The sequence below is a fragment of the Zalophus californianus genome, chromosome 15 (assembly GCF_009762305.2).
Source record: "Zalophus californianus isolate mZalCal1 chromosome 15, mZalCal1.pri.v2, whole genome shotgun sequence".
Taxonomy (NCBI): domain Eukaryota; kingdom Metazoa; phylum Chordata; class Mammalia; order Carnivora; family Otariidae; genus Zalophus; species Zalophus californianus.
This window is the reverse complement of record NC_045609.1, coordinates 59,540,434-59,566,820: the sequence shown is the minus strand read 5'-3', so window position 1 is coordinate 59,566,820 and position 26,387 is coordinate 59,540,434. Positions and strand designations below refer to the sequence as shown.

Sequence of the window (26,387 nt, the reverse complement as noted above, 5' to 3'; positions counted from 1 at the left end):
AATTCCCCTGGGAAGCCATCTGGCCCTGGGCTTTTGTTTGTTGGGAGATTTTTGATGACTGCTTCAATTTTCTTAGTGGTTATAGGTCTGTTCAGGTTTTCTATTTCTTCCTGGTTCACTTTTGGTAGTTGATACATCTCTAGGAATGCACCCATTTCTTCCAGGTTATCTAATTTGCTGGCATAGAGTTGCTCATAATATGTTCTTATAATTGTTTGTATTTCTTTGGTGTTGGTTGTGATCTCTCCTCTTTCATTCATGATTTTGTTGATTTGGGTCATTTCTCTTTTCTTTTTGATAAGTCTGGCCAGGGGTTTATCAATCTTGTTAATTCTTTCAAAGAACCAGCTCCTAGTTTCGTTGATCTATTCTACTGTTCTTTTGGTTTCTATTTCATTGATTTCTGCTCTGATCTTTATGATTTCTCTTCTCCTGCTGGGTTTAAGCTTTATTTGCTGTTTTTTCTCTAGCTCCTTTTGGTGTAGGGTCAGGTTGTGTATTTGAGACCTTTCTTGTTTCTTGAGAAAGGCTTGTATTGCTATATCCTTTCTTCTTTTTTTTTTTTAGGATTTTTATTTATTTATTTAACAGAGAGATAGAGAGAGAGCACAAGTAGGCAGAGCTGCAGACAGAGGTAGAGGCAGAAGCAGGCTTCCTGCAGAGCAGGGAGCCCGATGTGGGGCTCGATCCCAGGACCCTGGGATCATGACCTGAGCCGAAGGCAGTTGCTTAACCAACTGAGCCACCCAGGCGCCCCTATCCTTTCCTGTTAGGACTGCCTTTGCTGCATCCCAAAGATTTTGAACAGTTGTGTTTTCGTTTTCATTGGTTTCCGTGAATTTTTTTTAATTCTTCTTTGATTTCCTGGTTGACCCATTCATTCTTTAGTAGGATGCTCTTTAGCCTCCGTGTATTTGAGTTCTTTCTGACTTTCCTCTTGTGATTGAGTTGTAGTTTCAAAACATTGTGGTCTGAAAATATGCAGGGAATAATCCCAATCTTTTGGTGCCGGTGTAGACCTGATTTGTGACCTAGGATGTGATCTGTTCTAGAGAATGTTCCATGGGCACTAGAGAAGAATGTGTATTCCGTTGCTTTGGGATGGAATGTTCTGAATATGTCTGTGAAGTCCATTTGGTCCAGTGTGTCATTTAAAGTCTTTATTTCCTTGTTGATCTTTTGCTTAGATGATCTGTCCATTTCAGTCAGGGGGGTGTTAAAGTCCCTCACTATCATTGTATTGTTGTCATTGTGTTTCTTTGCTTTTGTTATTAATTGCCTTATATAATTGGCTGCTCCCTTGTTAGGGGCATAGATATTTACAATTGTTAGATCTTCTTGTTGGATAGACCCTTTAAGTAGGATATAGTGTCCTTCCTCATCTCTTATTACCATCTTTGGTTTAAAATCTAATTTGTCTGATATAAGGATTGCCACCCCAGCTTTCTTTTGGTGTCCATTAGCATGGTAAATGGTTTTCCACCCCCTCACTTTCAATCTGGGGGTGTCTTTGGGTCTAAAATGAGTCTCTTGCAGATAGCATATTGATGGGTTTTGTTTTTTAATCCAATCTGATAGCCTGTGTCTTTTGATTGGGGCATTTAGCCCATTTACATTCAGGTAACTATTGAAAGATAGGAATTTAGTGCCATTGTATTGCCTGTAAGGTGACTGTTACTGTATATTGTCTGTGTTCCTTTCTGGTCTATGCTGCTTTTAGGCTTTCTCTTTGCTTAGAGGACCCCTTTCAATATTTCTTGGAGGGCTGGTTTCATGTTTGCAAATTCCTTTAGTTTTTGTTTGTCCTAGAAGCTTTTTATCTCTCCTTCTATTTTCAATGACAGCCTTGCTGGATATAGTATTCTCGGCTGCATATTTTTCTCGTTTAGTGCTCTGAAGATATCATGCCAGTCCTTTCTGGCCTGCCAGGTCTCTGTGGATAGGTCTGTTGCCAATCTAATGTTTCTACCATTATAGGTTACATATCTCTTCTCTCGAGCTGCTTTCAAGATTTTCTCTTTGTCTCTGAGACTCGTAAGTTTTACTATTAGATGTCGGGGTGTTGACCTATTTTTATTGATTTTGAGAGGGGTTCTCTGTGCCTCCTGGATTTTGATGCCTGTTTCCTTCCCCACATTAGGGAAGTTCTCTGCTATAATTTGCTCCAATATACCTTCTGTCCCTCTCTGTCTTTCTTCTTCTTCTGGGATCCCAATTATTCTAATGTTGTTTCATCTTATGGTATCACTTATCTCTCGAATTCTGCCCTCGTGATCCAGTAGTTGTTTATCTCTCTTTTTCTCAGCTTCTTTATTTTCCATCATTTTGTCTTCTATATCGCTGATTCTCTCTTCTGCCTCATTTATCCTAGCAGTTAGTGTCCCCATTTTTTATTGCACCTCATTAATAGCCTTTTTAATTTCGACTTGGTTAGATTTTAGTTCTTTTATTTCTCCAGAAAGGGTTTCTGTAATAACTTCCACGCTTTTTTCAAGCCCAGCTAGTATCTTTAAAATCATGATTCTGGACTCTAGGTCCGACGTACTAATGTCCGTATTGAGTAGGTCCCTGGCAGACGGTACTACCTCTTGTTCTTTTTGTTGAGGTGTTTTTTTTCGTCTTGTCATTTTGTCCAGAGGAGAATAGATGAATGAGAGAACAAAATGCTAACAGGTTAACAACGTCCCCAGAAAATATACTGTATACAAATCAGAAAAGACCTGAAACCAGGGGAAAAGAAAGGGAAAGAAAGAAAAAAGAAAGATTAAAAAAAAGAAAAAGATAAAAACAAACAAAAACAGAACAAAACAAAAAAAAAACCAGAATATGATCAGGCTGGTGCATAGATCAGTGCCACACACTAGATTTTGGGTGTATTTTGGTCTGTTAGAAGAAAGTGCCTGCCTCCTAAAATTTTAAAGAAAGAAAGACTTAAATATGTACAAAATAAGGGTTGATATGATGAAGGGATGGAATATAACTGTAAAGATGAAAATTATAAAAAATTTTTAAAAAGGAATTGATAAGAAGGTGTTTGAAAAAAGAAGAGGATTGAAAAAAAAAAAGAAAGGAAAAGGGGAGAGAATGTGATCAGGCAGGAGACTAGAACAAAGCCATACAGTACAGATTTAGGGTATATTTTGATATGTTAGAAGAAACTGTATCTCAAAATTTTAAAGAGAGAACAACTTATGTATGTATATGTATATATATATATATATATATATATGTATATATATATATGTATATATATATATATATATATATATGCCAAAAAGAAGGGTAACTACTATGAAGGGATAGAATATGACTCTAAAAATGAAAAATAAAAAAAATTTTTTTTTTAAAAAGAGATTGATAAGATGTTGGTTGAAAAAGGAAAAGAAAAATTAGTAAAAACAATTAACTTTGAAAGACTAATGACTCATGGTAAAAAAAACCATGAATTCTATGTGCAGTATTCCCCTAGCGCTGGAGTTCTCCCGTTCTCATTGATCGGTAAACTTGGTCTTGGCTGGCTGTTGGGCTGATCTTCTGGGGGAGGGGCCTGTTGCTGTGGTTTCCAATTGTTTTTGCCAGAGGCGGAATTGCCCCGCCCTTGCTGGGCTGGGCTAAGCAATCTGCTCGCGTTTGCTCTCGGGAGCTTTTGTTCCCTGCAAGCTTTCCTACAGCCTTGGAGGACGACAGTGAAAATGGTGGCCTCCCAATCTCCACCCCAGAGGAGCCGAGAACTCGGGGTCCCGCTCCTCAGTGCGCCCCCAGAGAAAAGCAGTCACTGCCATCTCCCCGGTCTCCGGCCGCACTCCGTGCTCACCCGGCCTGTGACCGAGCGTTTCTATCTCTGGCACCCGGCCCGGTGTGGAGTCTCCAAACCCAGCAGCTCCCTGCAGTGTGCTCCCGCGCCGCTCCTCCCAGGGCAGGAAGGGGAGTCTCCCCAGATCTGCTGCTTGTTGGGTCCCTGCTGGAGGAGCAGTGGCCCGACTGTCACTGATCACAGTTTATGGCAACCCTGAGCTGAGAGCCCGGGCCTCGGCTCCTTCTCTGCAGCCAGCTTCCCGGCTCTGATACCCAGGAGCTCTGCCGCACTCCGGCACCCCCAGTCTTTCTGTGACCCCGAGGGTCCTGAGACCACACTGTCCTGCGAGGGTTCCACCCCCAGTTTAGCCACTGGAGCGACGTCCCTCAGCGGAGCCGACTTCTAAAAGTTCCAATTTTGTGCTCTGCAGCTCTATCACTTGCCAGAAGCGGCCAACGGAGGCCCCCTCCCCCGCCGTCTCTCCTCCCGAATATCGCCTCGGATTCCCTTCTCCACACGTCCTACCTTCCAGAAAGTGGTCGCTTTTCTGTTCAGAGAGTTGTTGCTATTCTTTTCTTCGATCTCCTGTTGAGTTCGTAGGTGTTCAGAATGGTTTGATCCCTATCTAGCTGAATTCCTGAGACCAGAGGAAATCCAGATCTCCTACTCCTCCGCCATCTTGCTCCCTTCCATTAACTGGATTTTCTGTGGAGAGAATCTTAACTGGTATAATATCATTAATCATATAGTTTTGATGGTCCATATAAGAGCATCGGAGGGGTGCCTAGCTGGCTTAGTCAGAGGGGTATGTGATGCTTGATTTTGGGGTTGTGAGTTCAAACCCCACGTTGGGTGTAGAGATTACTTAAACAAAACTTAGAAAAAAAAGTTTGAATGTCAGAGTAGATCTGTACAAAATGTAAGATGAATTTATTTTTAATTCAGTATTTCTGTTACCTCAAAATACATTTTAAACTTTATTTAGGGTCTGGCATCCGATATTTGCATGAAAACAAAATTATACATCGTGATCTAAAACCTGAAAACATAGTTCTTCAGGATGTTGGTGGAAAGGTAGGTGAAACCTGAAGAAATGTTACATGCCAATTGAATACAGTCTCCCTGGTGTAGTCTTTGAAGTCTGTTGTCTTTCCATAGCATTTTATACTTTTTCTGTCCCTGCCCTCATTACACTGAACTGTGGTTTTGTGTTTAGTTGTCTCCTGTGCTAACACAGTAGCTACATTAGAGAAGGAACTGTGCCTATCTTGCTCACTTCTGTTTTCTAATAAAGTATCTAGTAGAGATAATAGGCAGTTAGTAAAAATAATTTGTTAATCTCTTACAAAGCACATCCAACACACGCACACATCCTGGATTTAGTTAAGTATGTTTACTTAACTGTGTTTCTTATTTAAGAAAGAACAAACTCATTCTCCTCCCCAAAAGTCCTAAGTTCTATATTTAAGTAAAATTCAAAACCTTGATTTCTCAGATTCTTAAATGAATCATCTTGAGGAGAATGAGAAATTATGCACTGACTCCTGGAATACTTGCATTTATCAGAATAATTTGAACAGTTTTCTTGTGACTAGCACTCACTTTCCAGTCCAATAAAGATGTAAAGCCAAGAGTCTGAACCTTGAATTGAATTGTGTGGTCTTTAGTTAGTGATGATGGTGGTCAGTTGGAGGTGATGAAACCTTGATGGTGCCTCTTTTCTCAGGAGCCTTTCATGTATGCTTGGCACCAACTGTTGCTGCTTTTTTTGTATCCAAAGACTTCAGGATATTCTTGAAGTTAGACTCACTCACTGGTATGATGCTTTTTCAAGTTTGTAATCATCCTTACCTTTCCCTTCTGGTTTAATGAATCAAGCTTATTCTGAATATACCAAAATAAAAATTAATCTATACTTAATTCTTAAACATTTTTTATCACGTATCAGGTACTGTGTTGGATTATTTTCTTTCATTATTTCATTGATCCAAATAATAATTCTGTGAAGTAAGGATTGTTAGTAATACCATTATTTAGGAAACTGAGAGAAGTTAAGTAACTTGATCAGGGTCACATAAGCGGTGGAGTTCAGGCTTGAAATACATTTGTGATAGTCTAGAACCCAAACTCTTCCCCACCACGCTCTCCAGAGCCTTATAAGGACATTGTTGCCTTTCCTTTTCAAATTTCTCAATCATTTAATACTTTCTGTATTGCAGATTATGCATAAAATAATTGATCTGGGATATGCCAAAGATGTCGATCAAGGAAGTCTGTGTACATCTTTTGTGGGAACACTGCAGTATCTGGTGAGGCATGGATTGTTTCTTTGAATTTAAGTGTATGGGATTCATGTTCTTTTTTCTGTAGGTCATGCATATAGTAGTTCAAAAATAAAGTAGCTTTTCTTTTGTAGTGTTGACGTTTAAAGCATTTTGTGTTTTCTTTTGAAGGCCCCAGAACTCTTTGAGAATAAACCTTACACAGCTACTGTTGATTATTGGAGTTTTGGGACCATGGTATTTGAATGTATTGCTGGATATAGGCCTTTTTTGCATCATCTGCAGCCATTTACCTGGTAAGAAAAGGAAGAGACCTTTGGTGTGCTTGATGGGAATGGAAATTTTCAGTTACCTGTTTTTTTTTTCCTTCCATCCCCCTTCATATGGTATAGTTGCCTTTTAAGCACATAGTTGAATAAAGTTAAATGACAGAAAATCTTAGTGTTTGTGAGAATCAGTTGTCAACAAGGCAACTTGTTTTATAGGCATGAGAAGATTAAGAAGAAGGATCCAAAGTGTATATTTGCATGTGAAGAGATGACAGGAGAAGTTCGGTTTAGTAGCCATTTACCTCAACCAAATAGCCTTTGTAGGTAAGTATATTTTAGTTGAGGAAGTTCACCTCAGTTTCTTTAGGGTTATAAAAGAACCGTAGAGTTGTTGTCTGTTTCAAGTAGTATTGTGCAGTGAAACTTTCTGTGATGATGAAAAAGTTTTATATCTGTGATGGCCCCATGAGTCTTTTGAGCACCTAAAAGGTTGTAATGTGACAAAAGAACTCAGTTTTAAATTTTATTTAATTTTCATTAATGTAAGTGTAAATGCAAATAGCCACTTGTGGCTAGAGGCTACCATATTGGACAGCACAGGTCTAGTAGAAATAAGAACTCCTGCTATAAGAAGATTCTTGGTTTACTGAGGTAAATGGGTTCCTTGGAAAATGGAACTGGACTCATCTGTTGAAGTTGCCAGTACTTACATATGTAGGTTTTGGGTTGCTTTCTGTGGAAAAACGTTTGTCCCCTGTCATTTTAAGAATTACTTGAAAGCAAGATACAAAAGGATACAGCTGAGTAAATGAGAAAGGACATGGACAACTTACAAAATTACCTTTTTTCACAATACTAAAGGAAAACTGGAACATAATGATTTTCACCCTATTTTTGTATGCTTTCTAGTTTAATAGTAGAACCCATGGAAAACTGGCTTCAGTTGATGCTGAATTGGGATCCTCAGCAAAGAGGAGGACCTGTTGATCTTACTTTGAAGCAGCCAAGATGTTTTGTATTAATGGATCACATTCTGAATTTGAAGGTTAGTTTGAAAGTAGTCTACTTCATAAGACTTGCGTTGAAGTTAACAAATTTATTTGGAAAATAAGCATAAACATTTTAATCTTTTCTGATGCTTATTTGAAAAGAAAATTATATTCTTAGAGCTGATGTGTTTTTACTTCTTTAGTAAGCCTTCTCAGTTTTACTTCTAAGTGGTCTTTGTTGATTGCTTTTGTGAAACATCTTTTGGATTTTCCTCTTCCTTGTATTGATGCCATTAGACCTCATTCATTTGGGTGTAATCATACTGGGTTTGGTTTGGTGAGGAAATTTCTTGCCTGACTTTCATGACTCTATACTTCCTCCCCATCCTATAGTCCATGCAGCATGAACTACCCATTTCATCTTCTGAAAATGCTTTTTATTCTCCTGTCCAAGAAACCAACATAGTTCTTCTTGCCTACCAAGTCAAGTCTAAACTGATCTGCCTGCCTTTTGGAGCTTTCCTCATGCAGGTCCACCCCAACCAAGTGCTTGCCCCAGACCTGCTTCTCTTACCTTTTACTTTGCTAGGTCCAGCTTGTCACTGCTCCTTATGCCATCGAGCACATTATCCATTTTTGTGCTTTGACAGATGCTGTCATTCTGCCCAGAATGATCTTGGTCTCTGTGTATCTCCTCAGCTACACTGGCATATATTCAACTCTCATTTTCTCTGAATGGTCTCTGTCACATAATTTGTCATTTAAATCATATTTATTATATTTTCTAATTGTTTCTCATCTTCCACTCATGCCTTTCCATATAGGTTGTCTTCTTCTTTAATGCTGGGGTTGTTCTCACTACTTTTATTAACAATCACTCACCCTATCACCATGCTATCCCTACCCCCATGTTCTGTACAAAGGAGGCCATGTATCACATTCTCAGTAAATATTCATTGGTATGAATGAGAGGCTCTATTATGCTGTATACCCAGAAACAACTCTCATCTGCAGTCTTTCCATAGTTATTGATTGGGTAGTAGTAGATAGGGTTTCTAAAATTGGAAGAATCTGTGGTGAGGGCTTGGTGGTGAGCATCCAAGGCCGTCCTGAAGGCAGGAGGAGGTTTAGGAGGAGGCTAGTTGGGGGTGGGGCCAAATTTTATTTTCCAGGAAAAAAAAATTGAAATGAGAAGTTATAATCATGTAAGGTTTTACTGTAATCTTGGCATAGCTTATTAAATAGGAACTTGGGGCCACGTTGATGTCATTCTTGGCTAATGCTGAAAAGTTATCTGGCTTCTTGATTTGGTTTTCTTCTGTTGTGCCAAGGAATAAATCATTCCTTAGTGTGTTAACCCAGCAGGACTTGGTGACACCTTTTAGTTTTTTGTTGTCCCTGAAAATTTTTGTCTTTTATCCCACATTTTTTTCAGGCTTGTCACGGTGATCGTAGCATCATTTCCACCCTGTGGGGTCTGTGGACATGTGCTTGTTATAGAGCATAGGGAAAGAGTCCTCCTTATATGTTTTGTGGTCTGTAGACTTCAGTTTGCAGAACCACTCTTTATCTGTCTGTGAATCTGGGGCAGATTATCTGTCTGTCTGTCTATCTATCTATCTATCTATCTATCTTTAGCTCAGGTACAGTAATAATCTTCTTTAAAGGCTCAATATTATTGTGAGGTTGTGCAGGATAAGGTATGTGTAGGGTACTATTCATAGTAACTCGGGGATGCTTCTGAGACATGATAATAGGACTGATTTTTGAAAGATAAGAATTAATCAGGGGAATGGGTAGGGGGAAGGACTTACAGACAGGGAAATATCAATAACACAGGGACATGAACTGCAAAACAGTTAGTATTGTAGGACATTTTCTAAGGTGCTTATTATATTGTTCCAAGAAGGAATGATGTCTGATTTTCATTTAAAAAATAAATCAACAAAACGGCTACTAGAATACTTCTTTCTTTTTAAAAAGATTAAAGTCTGATTGCATGATTTTCCAACAGTGTATTTTGAAAAACTTTTAAATATATAGGAAAGCTGAAAAAAGTATACTGAACTTGCCACTGAAGATAATGGTGAAACAAAAGTATTTATTCCTTCTTTGCCACCTTTTTCATGCTCCTAAATGTAACTATACCCTAAGTGTCTCTCCTTGGTTTTCTCTTTTTCCATATTACTTTTTCTTCCTTTCCTTTGTAATCTCTTTAGTTGTAGAACTTTACCTATAAACTGAATACGGACAACTTGCAAATTTATTTCCTTGGTTGTCACTTTTCTCCAGGATGTTTATAACTGCTATATAACTATAGTTGATAGTCTCACTGGCACCGAAAACTTACTTTATTAAAAACTGAACACATTTGCTCCATTAAATCTCTCCTACAGCTTTTCCTATGCCTCTTGCACTGTCATCTTTCCAGCTACCTAAGTGGGATGGCTTGTTTGACTATTCCTTCTCTTCCAGTTGCATATCCAATTACTTGGATTTGTCTTTTGATAAAAGATTTATCTTTTGAATGTTTTAACAATTCTGAGCTTGTCAGGTTCTCAATTTAGAAAGTGTTCTTCCATAGTTCCTCTTTGCTTATTGAATAAAGTCCAAATCTTTACATTTAGTATTCAGTATCTGTCTTGGTCTCCTTTCATCCTATACTTGCAGCCTTATCTCCTATTATACCCTAAGGGGACATCATTTTAGGTACATTTGAACTGGATTATATATATATATTTTTTTAAGATTGATTTATATGAGAGGGATGCCTGGGTGGCTCAGTTGTTAAGTGTCTGCCTTTAGCTCAGGTCATGATCCCACGCTGTCTCTCTCTCTGTCAAATAAATAAATAAAATCTTAAAAAAAAAAAAAAGATTTACTTACATGAGAGAGCGAGCGAGTGGGGGAGGGGCAGAGAGAGAGAATCTCCAGCAGACTCCCTGAGCCCAACACAGGGAGCATGGAGCCCGATGCAGGGTTCATCTCATGACCCTGAGATCATGACCTGAGCCAAATTCAAGAGACGGGTGCTCAACTGACTGAGACACCCAGGTGCCCCTGGATTATTTATATTCTTTGATTATACTCATCCCTTTTACCTCTCTGCCTCTGCCTACCTTGTTTTCTACCTAGAAGAACCTTTCTTCTTTCAATCTTTCCTTGTTCTAATCTTACTTCCTTTCCAAAGTTTAGCTCATAGTGCCTCCTCTCTTATAAAGTGTCCCTTTCCTCCCACCAAGTAAACTCCATTGGAATCTGCACAATACTTTACATTATAGTACATATAGCATTTTGCCTTGTATTTTAGTTCTCTTAATGTTTCTTAATATCTTCTATTTGGCCATTATCCCCTGGAGGGCAAGGATCATAAGTTACTCAATTTGCATACCCACTACCACCACAACACACTTAATAGTATTTACCATAGTAGTCACTCATTAAATACTTGAGGAACAAAAGGATAAATGTAAGTTATATTTCCTCTCTCTTTCTTTTGCTCTCTTATGGTTCAGCTTTGGTTGTGGGATTTCATGATTACTTACCTAGTTTGACATAAACCCTGTGTAAAAGTATATATCCACCTTAGGATATCCATCCTGAATTTCTGCTATTGTTATTAGTGGCAGCTGTCATAACATCTGCCTAGGATGGGAAGGAGTGGGAGGTCTCATTTGGGATACTGGTTTTGTAAATCCATGTCAACTTTGACAGTTCCCTTCTCTTCCTCTCACGTTTTTCAAATATAAAGGTTATGGTTATTCTAAAAGGAAAGTTAATGCTTTACCTCGGTAATAAGCATTTCTAGCAGAAATAATTTTAATCTAACAATACACTGTATGTTATTTGAATTTAAAGAAAAATAATTTTAATCATTTGCATACACTAGTCAATATAATGCACTGGAGAAATATAGGTATTTGTATGGCTTATCTAAGGACAATAGAAAGAAGAGGATTTAAAATCATGTTGTTTTCAAAAGACTTCTCAGGGCTCTGGTTTCTCTCTGCCAAAATGGAGCTTAGAAGATCTAATTAACAGGATGTTATGTGAAAGCACTTAACTCTGTGGTTGGCATCCAGGGACTTCATAAATGGTAATATTTCCTTCCAGGTCTACGATAAGTTTCTGAGAATAAATAAGTGTTGCCTTTTTTTTATTGTTTAAATTTTTAAAAATTAATTAATTAAATTTTTTTAGAGAATCCCAAGGAGGCTCCATGCCCAGCATGGAGCCTGAAGTGGGGCTTGATCTCACAACCCTGAGATCATGACCTGAGCTGAAATCAAGAGTTGGATGATTAACTGACTGAGCCACCCAAGCACCCCTAAGTGTTGCCTTTTAAAATTGGGGTTTTTATCTCTAGATTTTGTACATCCCTATAATTTTGAAACTTTATTCTTTGGATCTAACATCTGCTATAGGAAAGTAAAGTCTACTGTTCAGTTTTCAGAATGTCATTTCATAATTTTGGAAGGAGATCTCATTTTGGAAAATGATCGAATCTTGTTTAGTATAAGATAATGCCTTTTGCTCATATTCCCTTTAGTATCTAGCAGTGAATCTTTTATGTAGTAAATGATCAATAATCATTTTTTTCTAATTTATACAGATAGTACACATCCTAAATATGACTTCTGCAAAGATAATTTCTTTTTTGTTACCACCTGATGAAAGTCTTCATTCACTACAGTCTCGTATTGAGCGTGAAACTGGAATAAATACTGGTTCTCAAGAGCTTCTTTCAGAGACAGGAATTTCTCTGGATCCTCGGAAACCAGCCTCTCAATGTGTTCTAGATGGAGTCGTAAGAGAATTCTAATATACCTAGAGTATAAGAAATCTGAATCTGTTAGCATAGAGGGATTGCATGGCCTGCATTTTTTTTGATGCATAGTTGGAATCCCCTTGGGGGGAGGTGTGCACCTTACAATTCTTACTTTAATTTTATCCTACTCATTACTCTTATCACTGCTTTGCAAGGTGAACAAGATATGCTTTAAACTTTGTATGACTTTCTCTTTGGTGCCAGTTTTCTCTTTCTTTTTTTCCCCTTTTGTACTTAAAGCCTAGAACCTTGAAATTAGACCAGCAGAGTCATAGATCCTGCCAGAGGATAGATGGATGGTAAAATATTGTGCTCATGACTCTCTTGTTGTTGTTGTCGTTGTTTTACTTTATTGAGGCACATTTTATATATCATGTAATTTACCCATTTCATGTGTACAATTCAGTGATTTTTTTCGTGAATTTGCCTAATTGTGCAGCCATTGCTATAAATCAGTTTTAAGAAATTTCCATATCAATAAGATCCTTCATGTCCACTAACTCTTAATCTCCATTCTGTTCACTTCAGGCAACTACTAATTTACATTCTATCTCTATAATTTGCCTTTTCTAAACACTTCATATAAGTGGAATCATACAGTCTGTAGTTTCTTGTGTCTGACTTCTTTCACATGTTTTGGAGGTTCATTCATGTCCTAGCATGTATCAGAACTTCATTCCTTTTGATTACTGAATATTCCCATTATATGGATATATGTTGTTACGACTTTTTGCTTTTGTCCTTTTGGGTCTGGTGATTGTTTTTCACTTTAGCCCATATTACAGTTATTTATTTATTTTTCCTAAATAGTAATCTAGACCTTAAATCTGTAAGGTGTATGCTGATAAACATTGACATTATTCATTTGCATTTCACATTAGGAAATGTGGTGTTTAAGTACTTAGAGAACCTAGTATTTTCAAGGATTTTTTTTTAATTGTTTCTTTTTCAGAGAGGCTGTGATAGCTATATGGTGTATTTGTTTGATAAAAGTAAGACTGTATATGAAGGACCATTTGCTTCCAGAAGTTTATCTGACTGTGTAAATTATATTGGTAAGTATAGCTCATTTACTGACTGAGGTTTAAACCTGAAATAATATAATTTTGACTCAGTTTGGTTAGTAGAAATGGTCTTTTGGTGTTTCTGTTCTGTATCTCATACTTTGGGTTTTTAAGTGTGGTGAAAAATGAATTTATGTAGTTTGGAAGGTGAAATGGTAGATTTCACGTCACCTCTAGGTCCTCATTTGGAAGAAGACTTAATTTCCGCAGGATAGGGCTTTCACAGAAGAATGAATCTCCACTATTAATTAAGCCTACTTTCTAGTTGTTCCTTCATTATTTAAGCATGTTCATATATTTCATTTTATCACATGAATACTGCTTAATGTTCAAATGTTTTCATTTATCCTGTGAAAATTATTCTTTCCTTTGGAAGAAGTGATCAATTTCTGTATATCCAAAACTAAAATCAAGCATAATATTGTAAAATCAAGAACAAAACTGGGCATAGGGCTAAAAATATGTAATCTTTCCTCTGTGTTACCTTCTTGTTAGTTTTTTTAACAACAGTTTTAAATTTACAGAAAAATTGAGTAGATAGTACAAAGTTCTCATGTTATTCCCCTTCCCAACACATATCGTTTCCCCAGTTGTTAACATCTTATATTGTATAGTACATTTGTTACAAGTAAAGAACCAATATGTAATTATTAGCTAAAGCCCATACTTTATTCATTTTTCCTTAGCTTTTATCTGGTGTCCTTTTTCTGTTCCAGGATCTCCTCCAGGATATCACATTACATGTAATTGTCTCTTTAGGCTCCTCTTGGCTGTGACAGTTTCTCAGACTTTTCCTTGTTTTTGATCACCGTGTTGACAGCTTTGAGGAATACTGGTCAAGTATTTTTTAGGATGTTCCTCTGTTGCAGTTTCTCTGTTTTTTTTTTTTTTTCCCTCATGATTAGAGTAGGATTAGGGTTTTGAGAGAAAGATCACAGAAGTATAGTGTCATTTTCATCACATTATATGAAGAGTACATACTTTCAATGTAATTTATGACTCTTGGTGATGACCTTGGATCACCTGGCTGAAGTAGTGTCTCTCGGGTTTCTCCACCTTAAAGTTTAGTCTCCCCCCTTCCTATACTGTACTCTTTGGAAGGAAGTCACTATGTAGAACCCAAGGAATGAGGAATTAAGCTGTTAAGCTCCCCCTCTTTTAAGGATATAGTACATAATTTATTTGAAATTCTTTTCCATGTGACATTTGTCTCTTCTCTCCCATTTATTAATTTATTCAATCATTTATTCTGTCAATATGGATACATGGATATTTATCTTATACTTTGATTATAACCTGACTAATTTATTTTGTTCTTCAAATTGTTGCATCTTTGGTCACTAGGAGCTCTTTCATTTGGCTTTCTCTGCCTCTTTTACTTGTGCCATCAATTAGGGTTTTTCGATTTTTTTTTTTTAGCACTTCCTTTCTGGCACCAAAACATGTTCCAGGTCTATCTTGTATATTTCTTGCCCCAGTCCTAGGATCAGCCATTTCTCCAAGGGGCCCTGGTTGCTTTATTTGGAGAGTAGTGTTAGAAAGCAAAATCTGGACACTAGGAGTGCTTTTTGCTACTGGAGTATCATTTCTTAGGCCCTTTTATTTTTTAAAATATATGATTTGTGTGTGTGTGTGTGTGTGTGTGTGTGTGTGTGTGTGTGTGTGTTTGTGAAAAGACTCCCCTCCCCTAGACTTTTTCTTTAAAGTTATTTTGTTTTTGTTTGGTTTGGGGTTTTTTTTGTCTGTTGTAGGAAGTCTCTGGAGTAAGAATGGGTATATAAGAATAGAAGAAAGGTTATTTGAGACAATTATTAGGGGAGATAAAGATTTTTCCAGATATATGGTTTTATTTATTTATTTATTTTTAAGATTATTTATTTATTTATTTGACAGAGACACAGCGAGAGAGGGAACACAAGCAGGGGGAGTGGGAGAGGGAGAAGCAGGCTTCCCGCGGAGCAGGGAGTCCGATGCGGGGCTCGATCCCAGGACCCTGGGATCATGACGTGAGCCGAAGGCAGACACTTAACGAATGAGCCACCCAGGCGCCCCTGGTTTTATTTTTTTTAAAGTCTGCTTCAGATAATGTGGTTTTTCAGTATTAACCCAGTGTAGTATCATTTCTCTGAATGTTTTCATTGGAAAATAATAATGGAGACTATAATTGCCACCTTAAAGTATAGGATGAATCTTTTTCAATTTTGGAGAATTTCATAATGTTAAAATGTTAAAATGGAATTTCAATGAACTTAACATATATCTGCCATAGTTTTATTTTTTTACTTAATTTATTTGAGAGTGAGAGGGAGAGAGCATGAGCAGGGGGAGGGGCAGAGGGAGAAGCAGACTCCCTGCTGAGCGGGGATCCCAGTGTGGGGCTCAATCCTGGAACTCCCAGATCATGACTTGAACCGGAGGCAGACACCCAACCGACTGCATCACCCAGGTGCCCCTCCCATGGGTGAAAGTAGCATTCCTTTTACTAAGGGCAAGAGATAACCATCAATAAATAATTTTATATATCTGGCATTGAAGAAAGCATATTTTACTAAATTGCTACTTACCCTATATGTTTTTCTCAAGTTGGGTTGGTAGTCCAGGAGATGAAATTTATTATTCAGAGGAAGGAAAGACGATGGAAAGATTGTGGAGGACATGGGACCTCATTTAGAACTTGAAAGGAATAAAGAATTCGGATTAATGGAGATAAAAGGGAGTATTCCCCGTTAGATGCAAGAAAAAAAAAAGACAGATATAGGAATAATTACAAGCTTTGTGATTATATAGTGATTATTCATTTTTATTTCCCCTCATACCTGGAATAGGGTTTGTGTATTGCAGGTGGTCAGTAAATGTATATTGAACTGAATTTAACAGTAACAATTTATTCTTTCTAGCATTAGTTTCTAGAATCTATGGGAATGATATTTGTATGGACAGGAAATCAGAAAGAATGATAGACAAACTCTAAAATTTTAAAAAGTAACTTCCCTCCTCTTTTTTCCATCTTTTTACATAAAGTACGGGACAGCAAAATACAGCTTCCAATTATACAGTTGCGTAAAGTATGGGCTGAAGCAGTACACTATGTGTCTGGGCTAAAAGAAGACTACAGCAGGCTGTTTCAGGGACAAAGAGCAGCCATGTAAGTGGATTCTGTTGTTTATAGGTGCAATGTTGTGTGCATTAATGCTCAAGAATTAATCTTGCTGTTTTCACTAATCAGTATTCCATGCAATACTGAAATATTGGGCTAATCTGAAGTGTAATATTCTGACCAGACTTAAGAATTCTTACTAATGATCTGAAACCATCCAGTAGCAATAGTTTGAGAGTAGTTCCTGAAAGGTCCTGGTATAAGAAGATTGTGTTATCTTAGAATATCACAGGCAGGGAGTCTTTAGAGATTAGATTCTAGAGATTAACTATTTCTCACAGATTGATAATAGAAATTTAGGCTTTGAATTTATTGCAATTTAAGCTATTAAATTTTTGTCCAATGTTTCTGAAATACTGTTTTTTTTTTTTGGCTGTGGTTTAGGTTAAGTCTTCTTAGATACAATGCTAACTTGACAAAAATGAAGAACACTTTGATCTCAGCATCTCAGCAACTGAAAGCTAAATTGGAGTTTTTCCACAAAAGCATTCAGCTTGACTTGGAAAGATACAGTGAGCAGATGACTTATGGGATATGTGAGTGTTGGGGTAACATGTTTGAAAGAAGTGTTGAATCTCTTGAAGCTGTCTGCTACTTTGCCTTCTTGCCTCATAGCCCATTGTTTTATTTATATTCACATTAGAACAAGAGACAGGTTGCCTCAAGTCGTCATAAACAGTGTTTGTACCGAATAGTAGCTCCTTTAACCTTTCGTTTAGCAACTTTACTTCTCCACAGTTGGACTATAATTGGACTAAAATTGTTTAGCTCCAGAAAAATTCAAAAGCAATTTAAGAACTTTTGATTTTCAAGCCTCATTTTTTTTAAAGATTTTATTTATTTATTTGACAGAGACATAACGAGAGGGAACACAAGCAGGGGGAGCGGGAGAGGGAGAAGCAGGCTTCCCGCGGAGCAGGGAGCCCGATGTGGGGCTCGATCCCACCTGGGACCATGACCCGAGCCGAGCGCAAATGCCTAACTGAGCCACCCAGAAGCCCCTCAAGCCTCAGTTTTAAAATAGATACAAAGTTTTGGGGCGCCTGGGTGGCGCAGTTGGTTAAGTGTCCAAGTCTTGGTTTTGTCTCAGGTTATGATCTCGGGGTCCTGAGATTGAGCCCCACAATGGGCTCCGTGCTCAGCATGGAGTCTGCTTAAGACTTTCTCTCCTTCGGGCGCCTGCGTGGTTCAGTTGGTTAAGCGACTGCCTTCGGCTCAGGTCATGATCCTGGAGTCCTGGGATCGAGTGCCGCATCGGGCTCCCTGCTCAGTGGGGAGTCTGCTTCTCCCTCTGACCCTCCCTCATCTCATGTGCTCTCTCGCTCTCTCTCTCTCTCATTCTCACTCTCTCAAATAAATAAATAAAATCCTTAAAAAAAAAAACCTTTCTCTCCCTCTCCCTCTGCCCCCCTCTCCCCCCCCCCCCCCCCCGTGCATGCTCTCGCGCTCTCTCACTCTCAAATAAATAAATAAATCTTTTAAAAAAAATAGATACAAAGTCTGTATTGGGGTGACTCCTTAACCAGGGAAATCTTAGACTATCTTTCTGTAAATAATAACACAAATAATTCCAGGAGTTTTTCTCCCAAATCACCTACTGTCGAGTCCCATTTTTTTTTAATATAGTACACAGTCTCCAGTTTCTTACTATTTGACTCCAAGCTCTCTCCCTTCAGATGCATTAAGGAAATGTAAGATGCTGAAGGGGTCACTGCCAGTATTTCTATTTTCTGTCATAAAACAAATTCATTTTTGGGAAACAAGTCCTGTTTGTATACTTGTCTTGAGCAAGTATAGGTGCTGAATAAATGATCAGCAGTGTCCAATTGGGTGAATAAGTTTACCCACTGGAGCTGGTTCTATGATGTTTTATTTCTATTTGTGTATAATAGGCATTCTGGTGAGTGACAAAACACTAATTATTTCACCAAATTATCTTTGACTAGTCAGCTGTATATTTTATACAAGTGTTAAAAAAGAATGACATAGACCTGTATACTGATATTAAAAGATCACTTGGGTCTTTAATAGCAGTGATGTTTTAAGTTGGGGAAACAAGCAAAGAAAGAAAAGCATATAGAGATGGTCTCACTTGTGAGGGAAAAGGGTATGTGTCTATGTAACAAATGATTAACAGTAAGATCTTTAGAGTGGAGAGGAGGAAGAGAGAGTCTTTTCTTTTTATATCCTTTTATAGTATTTGATTTTTTAAAAAATCATGTATTTTCTTTTTTTCATTTTTAAGAGAAAACCATTTATATTGGTTTCTTAGGGGTGCCATAACAAGTTACTGTAAACTGGATGGCTTAAAACCACAGAAATTTACTGTCTCACAGTTCCAAAGGCTGAAAATCCAAAATCAGGGTATTGGCAGGGTCATGATCCCCCTGAAAGCTATGGGGAAGAATACGTCCTTGCTTCTTCCTAGCTTCTCATGGTTTGCCAACAGTCCTTGGCTCCTTGGATTGCAGCTGCAGCACTGTAATCTCTGCCTCTGTTATCAAAATAGAGCTCTCCCTTCTTATGCCTGGGTCTCCGATCTCTTCTCTTCTTATAAGGATATTAGTCATACTGGATTAATCAACCCTACTCCAGGATGACCTCTTAATTTAGCTAATTGCATCTGTAGTGACCCTATTTCCAAATAAGGTAACATTCTGAGGTACTGAATTAAGACTTCAACATATCTTTTTGGGGGACAGTTCAACCTATAACAGCATTTCTGATGTTGATATGGCAAGGAGGTGGATAGGTCAGTAATTAAAGCTATGGCTATTTCTGAGATAACCAATTAATACTTTTTTTTTAGCCTCAGAAAAAATGTTAAAAGCATGGAAGGAAATGGAAGAAAAGGCTATCCACTATGCTGAGGTAAGATCACTAGTTCATTCTATATGCTTATTAATTCCTGAGGTCTCTTTTAGAAATTGTCTTTGGTTTTGGTATGTAGAATATTTTTCATGTTATCCCTGAGTATCAGAAAAAATCTAGTAGATGCTTTGTGTACCATAGCTGATAAAAACAAGGGCTTTGGACAAATGAGATAAAACTGAAACCTCACTAAACTTCAGTTTCTAAGGGCGCCTGGGTGGCTCAGTGAAGTGTCTGCCTTTGGCTCAGGTCATGATCCCAGGGTCCTGGGATCGAGCCCCGCATCGGGCTCCCTGCTCAGTGGGGAGCCTGCTTCTCCCCCTCCCTCTGCCGCTCCGCCTGCCTGTGCTCTCTCTCTCTCTCTCAAATAAATGAATAAAAAAACCCTTCAGTTTCCATATTCTATTATGTGGACTTACCCTTTTTAGTAGGGTTATGCAGATTAAATGGGAGTAAATAAATGGTAGCTATTGCTGTTATTTTTATGAGCGGTTTAGATAGGATAGTTATACATCTTGGTTACCTGAAATGGTCCTAGTTTATACCTGCCTTGCCATAATTATCAATAGTACTCCCTTTCACTCTCAAAATTATGCTTGTTTGGACAATAAATTATATATATGGTCATGCTAGTTATAGCTCATTCTCTAGGAGGCATATTCCTTCCTCAGCTCTTATATCCTTCCATGGTCCCACTAAATTGTTACTCTCTTGGATGCCAGTACTTACCCCAGGGACATGTGTAAGGCAGTTGATATCCTTGGGTAGAAAACCCATTATCTTTATCTTTCTGCATTCTTATTCAAGGCAGTTGGAAACAAGAGGCAGTGAAAATCATAGAACTGAGATGCACTGGTTTTGGTGGCCACTTTTTCTCTGTCTCGTTAGTGACACCTCTGTCTCTTTGCTTCTCAGGAGGAGAAAGCAAATGCTAGTAGTTTACTGTTGTCAGAAGAGAAAAGAGAGAAGCATAGGTATTAAGTCTGTTCTTGCATGAAAGATTGTCAGAATCTGAAGGATAAAAAAGCTCGGACAAAATCAGCATTTCATATTAAATCATTTAGTTCCCCTACTGTTGCAGCAAGTCATTCTCTGAGTTCTTTTCTGTTTTGTGTGGTGGTGAGCCTGTCATTTCTTTTGTGTTTCATCATATATTAGGTGGGTGTCATTGGTTACCTAGAGGATCAGATCATGTCCCTGCACACTGAAATCATGGAGCTGCAGAAGAGCCCTTATGGAAGACGTCAGGCAGACTTAATGGAATCTCTGTAAGTAAGGAAGTCTTGTGTTGCTGGTATTGGTGACAAAAAAAAAATTTTTTTGTCTCAGGTGGTTCTTCCTGTGTATATTTGGCATATTAAGCCTGTATCTGTTCTTTTCTATAGTTTTTCTTTCTCCAAATATATTGCCATCATATTTTAAAAGGAAGTTTTTCTTAGTCACAGAAATTTTGGAAATAACTTCAGGGACGACCTTTGCTTTTTTAATCAAAGCATCTTTTCATATGAGTGTTACAAATTTTCAAGTATTCTAAGTTACAAACTATTGCTCTACTTACCATAGTTCTGGCCCAAGTTATTGTCCATTAAATGCCCTAAATGAGGTTAACTTTCTAAGTGAATCTGGATAGAAATTTCAGATTTTTTTTTCCCTAATCACAGGCCTTCATTTTTGCCCATTTAAGTGTTTCTGATGCAGGAATGTTGTAAATGTGATGGTAGATCAGAGCAGATAATGAAGTGTATTAAACTTTGCGTTTTTATTTATTTATTTTTTAAATTTTTTTAAAAAGATTTTATTTTTAAGTAATCTCTACACGCAGCGTGGGGCTTGAACTCATGACCCCAAGATCAAGAGTTGCATGCTTTACTGACTGAGCCAGCCAGGTGCACCTAAACTTTGCATTTTTAGATCTTGCTTATTACTCAGTGAAATGCTCTGTAAAATGTTTGTTAGCAATATGTACTTGCTTTAAAATAGGTTTATACTGTATTCAAATAATATTGTTCATTTCAAGTTGTTAATTATTAGTCATTGAATTATCTTCACTTTTGGAAGCATGTTTTCTCTTTCATAGGGAACAGCGTGCCATTGATCTGTATAAGCAGTTAAAGCACAGACCTTCAGGTAAGACACTTACCACTGTACACAAAGGCATTTTAGGAAACCATCACAAACTTAACAAATCCAGGGGATTGAATTTTAAAACAAGCTGCAGAATAAATTCCAGTTTTGGTATTGCCGTAGAGCTGTTTATGGTACAACAGCTTTTAAGTTGGTGAGAATTTGAGAGATTAGGAAGGCAAAGTAACAAGAAAATTGGGATAGAAAACTTTAATTTAAAGGGAAGTGAAAGGAAGGAATGAAAGAGAAAAAAGGAACTCAAAGAAGGGGAAGAGGAAGCAAGAAAATCTGTGGAAAGATAGAAAAAATAAGTGCTGCTTAAGATTAGAGAGGTTGGAAAGAATTTGATATGATGGATTCAGGTGTGGAATGATCAGAGGGAAGGCCCATGTGCGAGGCCAAAGCATGTACCTTGAAAATTATGCCTTCATCTGCACCTGGTAACTGCTTATTTCATTGGCAAAACAATTCCTGTCGAACATTTGCTGAATACAGAACATGGTCTGTTGACAAGAGCATTGGAGTGGTAATTGGAAGGCTTGGATTCTAGATTGGGTAGCTTACTGACCAAGTACCTAATTTTCTTGTAACTAATTTTCCTCTTCTGTCAAATGGGGCTGAAACCCAGCTTTCCTAACTCAGTGAGTGTGTGTAGCAATGTATTTGAGAGGGTGTTTGTGAAAATGCCTTGAGAAGTAGAAAGTATTATGCATCTGTAAGATATTATCCTTCTATTAAAAATTGATTTGTTCTGATGGGTTATAGAAGAAATAAAGGTGAAGCCTGTGCCTTAATTTGGTATATATACCTAAATTACCAATAAATAAGTAAAATAAAAGACATAAGTTTTATACTTTAAAATTTACAAACATATGCAAATTAATATCCATCCATATGAAAGTCTATCTTAACAAATAATGTGATCTCCTTTACATTGGTTTTTATTGGAGTGGAATTTGTTAAGTTTATTCCTACAGACATTTATGAGGTACATATAAGATAGGCACCTGACCCTGCTTGGGGTTAGGGATGGTTAAAGGTTTCTTGCAGGAGACGACATCTGAGATAAGCCTTAAAGGGTAAGTAGCAGTAGCTAGGTGAAAGGAGCTGGGCTCTTGGATATACAAGTATAGTCGTAAAGACACGTATGTGTAACACTTAGCATGTTTGAGGAATTGCAGTGACTGGATTATAGAGTTTTGGGAGAGAAAGGCTGGATCAGATGTGGCTGTATCATAAAGGATCTGGTATGTTATGGTAATGGATGATGGATCATGGCACTAGTACCAAACTATGCAAGTAGTCATACTTTTCACCACTATGCATTCACAGTTAAAAAAAAAGTTTCATTTAAGTATGTTCTTGATAAAGTAATAAGAATTCTATTTAAATCTCAACCCTTGGGTACATGTCTTTTCAATATTCTGTGTGATGAAATGGGAAGTGCCCCTAGAGCACTTCTGCTCCATACTGAAGTGTGCTGTTTTTCTTAGGAAAGCCACTGTGTCAGGTGTCTTCTCAAAAGTTAGTGAAGCATGACTGTCACTCTAAGGGGAAAAAAAAAAACAATGTTAGTTGGCAATGATAAAATTCCATATTTCAGGCAAAAAAATAGAGTTTAGGAAAACTTGTATCCATCAACTGAAATTTGTCAGCTTCTCAGTACTTATAAACTTTTTTGATGAGATCAGTGGTGATACTAAAAAGAGTTGCAAAAATGTAAAACAAGGCCAGTTTTCTCACTAACACTTTTTGGAAAATTGTTATTTTTAATAAAAATATGTTAACAGGTAGTGAGTTTTTTGTTATTTTTAAGTAAATAAGTATTTTTAAACAAGAATTTTTGAGTGTATAGGGATCCTGAGACCAGTAAGTTGAGGACTGCTTATCTAGGCTATTCTTTTCAGAAGCTTTGCTGTTAAGGAAAAAAAAGAGGTGAGGAGCTAAGTGATGTAGAATCAGGGGAGGTCAGTCTTCAGAAGGTAGACTTGAACATATTTATGTGCTTGGGGCCAAAAGTCTGTGAAGAGGGAGGTCCCTAAACAAGCTTGAAAGGCTGACTCAATTAGGCTTGCTTCCACTGATATTAGAGGGATTGACGGTGTGGATGCTAACACTTCTGTGGGTGTAGGGGTTGGAAGGTGGGGCTCTTACTGTTGTGGCCTCCCATCCTGAAGTAAGAAGTGGGGTTAACTGTTAACAGAAGAGGTGATGGGGTTAACAGAAGAGGTGATGACTACATAGATTTAAAGAGTATGCTAAAGATTTTTAAAAGCTGGTGTGTGCAATGGAAGATGTTGCTGACCCAGAACATTTATTAAGAATCCAGAGCAGAAGTGAAAACCTGTGAATTAGTAGTGACAACAGAGGAAATGGTAGTATAATTTTTTTGTTGGTGGTGTTTAGTGGCTTGGCTGCAGGAACTGACAGAGCAGATGGTTAGACTGATCCAGGCTTAGGATTTTGCAGAAAGTGATATAAGTGATAGAAGTTATGGTTAGAATAAAATAATTGAAATTTAAGATTTCAATAGAGCAAGTCTAATTCTTTTTTTCCCTTTAATCAATGTTCATTACTCCCATTCTTCTGGTCAATGAATTGAGTATTGCAGATAAAGATACACAAAATTCCATCCATTGGCTCAAATTACCTTCCTGTAGTCAGTGATAACATTTGTTTGTTGTTGTTGCCTCTTCCTCCTCCCCTCCCCCTCCTCATTATTATTATTATTATTAAGGATTTTAAGTAATCTCTACACCCAATGTGGAGCTCAAACTCACAACCCTGAGATCAAGAGTTGCACACTCCACCGACTGAGCCAGCCAGGCACCCCTGGATTATTTTTATAAAAACTTTGCAGTAGCCCTGTCAGCATACTAGCATATCATAGAGCCTGGAAAGAAATTTCCTATCTGTGTAGCTTCTTCTGATCATTACCTTGAGTGACAAACTAGTTGTAACAAGAAATTTTGTCTATTGTTGGAGCTTATGTAATCATAGTTGATACATGGTCTCTGGTGTCTTTTCTAGCTTAGAGTTGACTTGAGACTCTTGTTAAGCTAAAAATGGTGAAAAACAACTTTCTTCATTTTGTATGCTGGAGAAGGTGAATGTTCTGAGGTCTCTGACCATCTAAATGAGCTAGTTATATGGGGAAGCTTTCCTGGTCTATGGGATTTAGGAAGGAGTGCTGTTGGGAGAGGAGCCTGTTTGGAATCTCTGTATCTGGTTGTTAATAAGGGAGAGACAAAGAGGGACATGTGTGGGGAATAAACTTGAGCTATGGGGGAGAGGTCCTTGCAGTAATAACAAAAGACACTGAGCTTTTTAAAAACCTTTTTTGATACCCCTTTCATAGTAAAATGTGGGTAATAATAGTAGCCATCTCACAGGACTCTTATGAGGGTTAAATGAGAAGTGTTAAGTAGGTAATAGCAAATAATATTTTTGCATTTGAGATTAATTATTGTCCAAGGAAATAACCAGCTTGATCTATGAGCAGTCTTCTAGTTTTAAATACTTTTTAAAATATAACAATGCTTTTTTTTTTTTTTTTTTTTGAGAGAAAGGGAGAGGTAGCGTAAGCTTTGGACAAAGGGAAAGGGAGAGAGAGAATCTTAAGCAGGCTCCACACTCAGCGTGGAGCCTGACACAGGGTTCGATCTTACGACCCTGACATCATGACCTGAGCCGAAATCAAGAGTCAGACACTCAACCGACTAAGCCACCCAGAAGCCCTGTTTTTGTTTTTGTTGTTTTTAAATTGAGGTACATCTATAAACTAGAACGAACTCACTGTTTCCATACACATCCTATTTGAGAACATTTGTCAGCTTCCAGTTTATAATATACTACCCTCAAACTGAACATTCAGGGCATCTGCAGGTCCTTTTATTAGTGCATCAGATTTGTCTTAAGTCTGTCAGCTTTTTTCAAAGTTTTCATGGGCTATAAACAGATGGATAGACATGAGATCCCAAGCAACCTAGATGAGGCGAGGGCCTCCTTCTTTTGAACCAGTGAAATTTTGATGACTTGTCCTACTGTTTTGTTTTTTTTTAAGATTTTATTTATTTATCACACACACACACACACACACACACACACACACACACACACACACACACACACAGAGCACAAGTAGGAGGAACGGCAGAGAGAGAGGGAGAAGCAGGTTCCTTGCTGAGCAGGGAGCCGGACGTGGGGCTCGACCCCAGGACTCTGGAATCATGACCTGAGCCGAAGGCAGACTCTTAACTGACTGAGCCAACCAGGCGCCCCTGTCCTACTGTTTTTAAATAAATGTTATTAATCATCCAAGAAAAATTGATCTTTCAGCCAGAAAGCTGCATATGTATCTGGGATTTGGGTTAATATGGGTTAAAGATGGGTAAACATATTCTTCTCAAAACAGGCAACTAAGTCCTATGAAGCTACAGTGATAAATTTGTATACGCATTATATACACACAAACACACATACTTTGTTTTTAGATATATAATTGTTTATATATTATATAATCTTAAAATTTTAATCCAGTTTTAAGTTTAAATGGAGATGTTCATTAATTAAAACTAGTTCTAGATTTTTAGGAGTTTTTTATTTGGAGGCTGATATGTTCATGCAGAGAGGTTATACCCACTGACTGAGATCTTTTATAGATCACTTCTACAGCGACAGCACGGAAATGGTGAAGATCATTGTACATACTGTTCAGAGTCAGGACCGGGTTCTCAAGGAGCTGTTTGGTCATCTGAGGTAGAAAAATTGTTTTATTTCCTCCTGAGGAGCCAGGGTACTTTTTTTATGTTCCTTTCAAAATATAATATCCCTTATTGGTAAATATACTAGACCTAGAAAGATATCTGGCGATACTTTGGGTAGCTTGACCCCAGTTGTGTGCATTTAGGTGTCCTATTTGTGTGCATCACTGTGGAGATCAGTCTCTACATCTGGTGCTGATTGTGGTTCATTTTCCCAGCTGGGTGTGGGAGTATGGTGTACAGT

At 37.7% G+C, this 26,387-nt stretch overlaps 1 protein-coding gene and 1 long non-coding RNA gene across 4 annotated transcripts in view; one reads left to right on the top strand and one right to left on the bottom strand.

Annotated features, from left to right (window-relative positions):
- Nucleotides 1–26,387, top strand: part of CHUK (component of inhibitor of nuclear factor kappa B kinase complex) — a 44,357-nt gene that overhangs the window by 13,171 nt on the left and 4,799 nt on the right. For 2 of the 3 annotated variants that reach the window (XM_027596115.1, XM_027596113.1), the window contains exons 5-17: nt 4,782–4,870; nt 6,016–6,105; nt 6,250–6,374; nt 6,564–6,671; nt 7,257–7,392; nt 11,949–12,143; nt 13,117–13,219; nt 16,250–16,373; nt 16,770–16,921; nt 19,195–19,256; nt 20,415–20,524; nt 21,334–21,383; nt 26,042–26,138. In XM_027596115.1, coding sequence (XP_027451916.1) covers nt 4,782–4,870; nt 6,016–6,105; nt 6,250–6,374; nt 6,564–6,671; nt 7,257–7,392; nt 11,949–12,143; nt 13,117–13,219; nt 16,250–16,373; nt 16,770–16,921; nt 19,195–19,256; nt 20,415–20,524; nt 21,334–21,383; nt 26,042–26,138 — 1,441 coding nt within the window. The remainder of the gene's footprint in view (nt 1–4,781; nt 4,871–6,015; nt 6,106–6,249; nt 6,375–6,563; nt 6,672–7,256; nt 7,393–11,948; nt 12,144–13,116; nt 13,220–16,249; nt 16,374–16,769; nt 16,922–19,194; nt 19,257–20,414; nt 20,525–21,333; nt 21,384–26,041; nt 26,139–26,387) is intronic. The other variant, XM_027596114.1, reaches the window with a different exon arrangement.
- LOC113923412 lies at nt 15,664–20,051 on the bottom strand. Its single transcript, XR_003520319.1, has 3 exons — nt 19,986–20,051; nt 15,793–15,901; nt 15,664–15,710 (listed from the first exon to the last, which is right to left on the bottom strand). It is a non-coding gene; the product is annotated as an uncharacterized LOC113923412 (long non-coding RNA).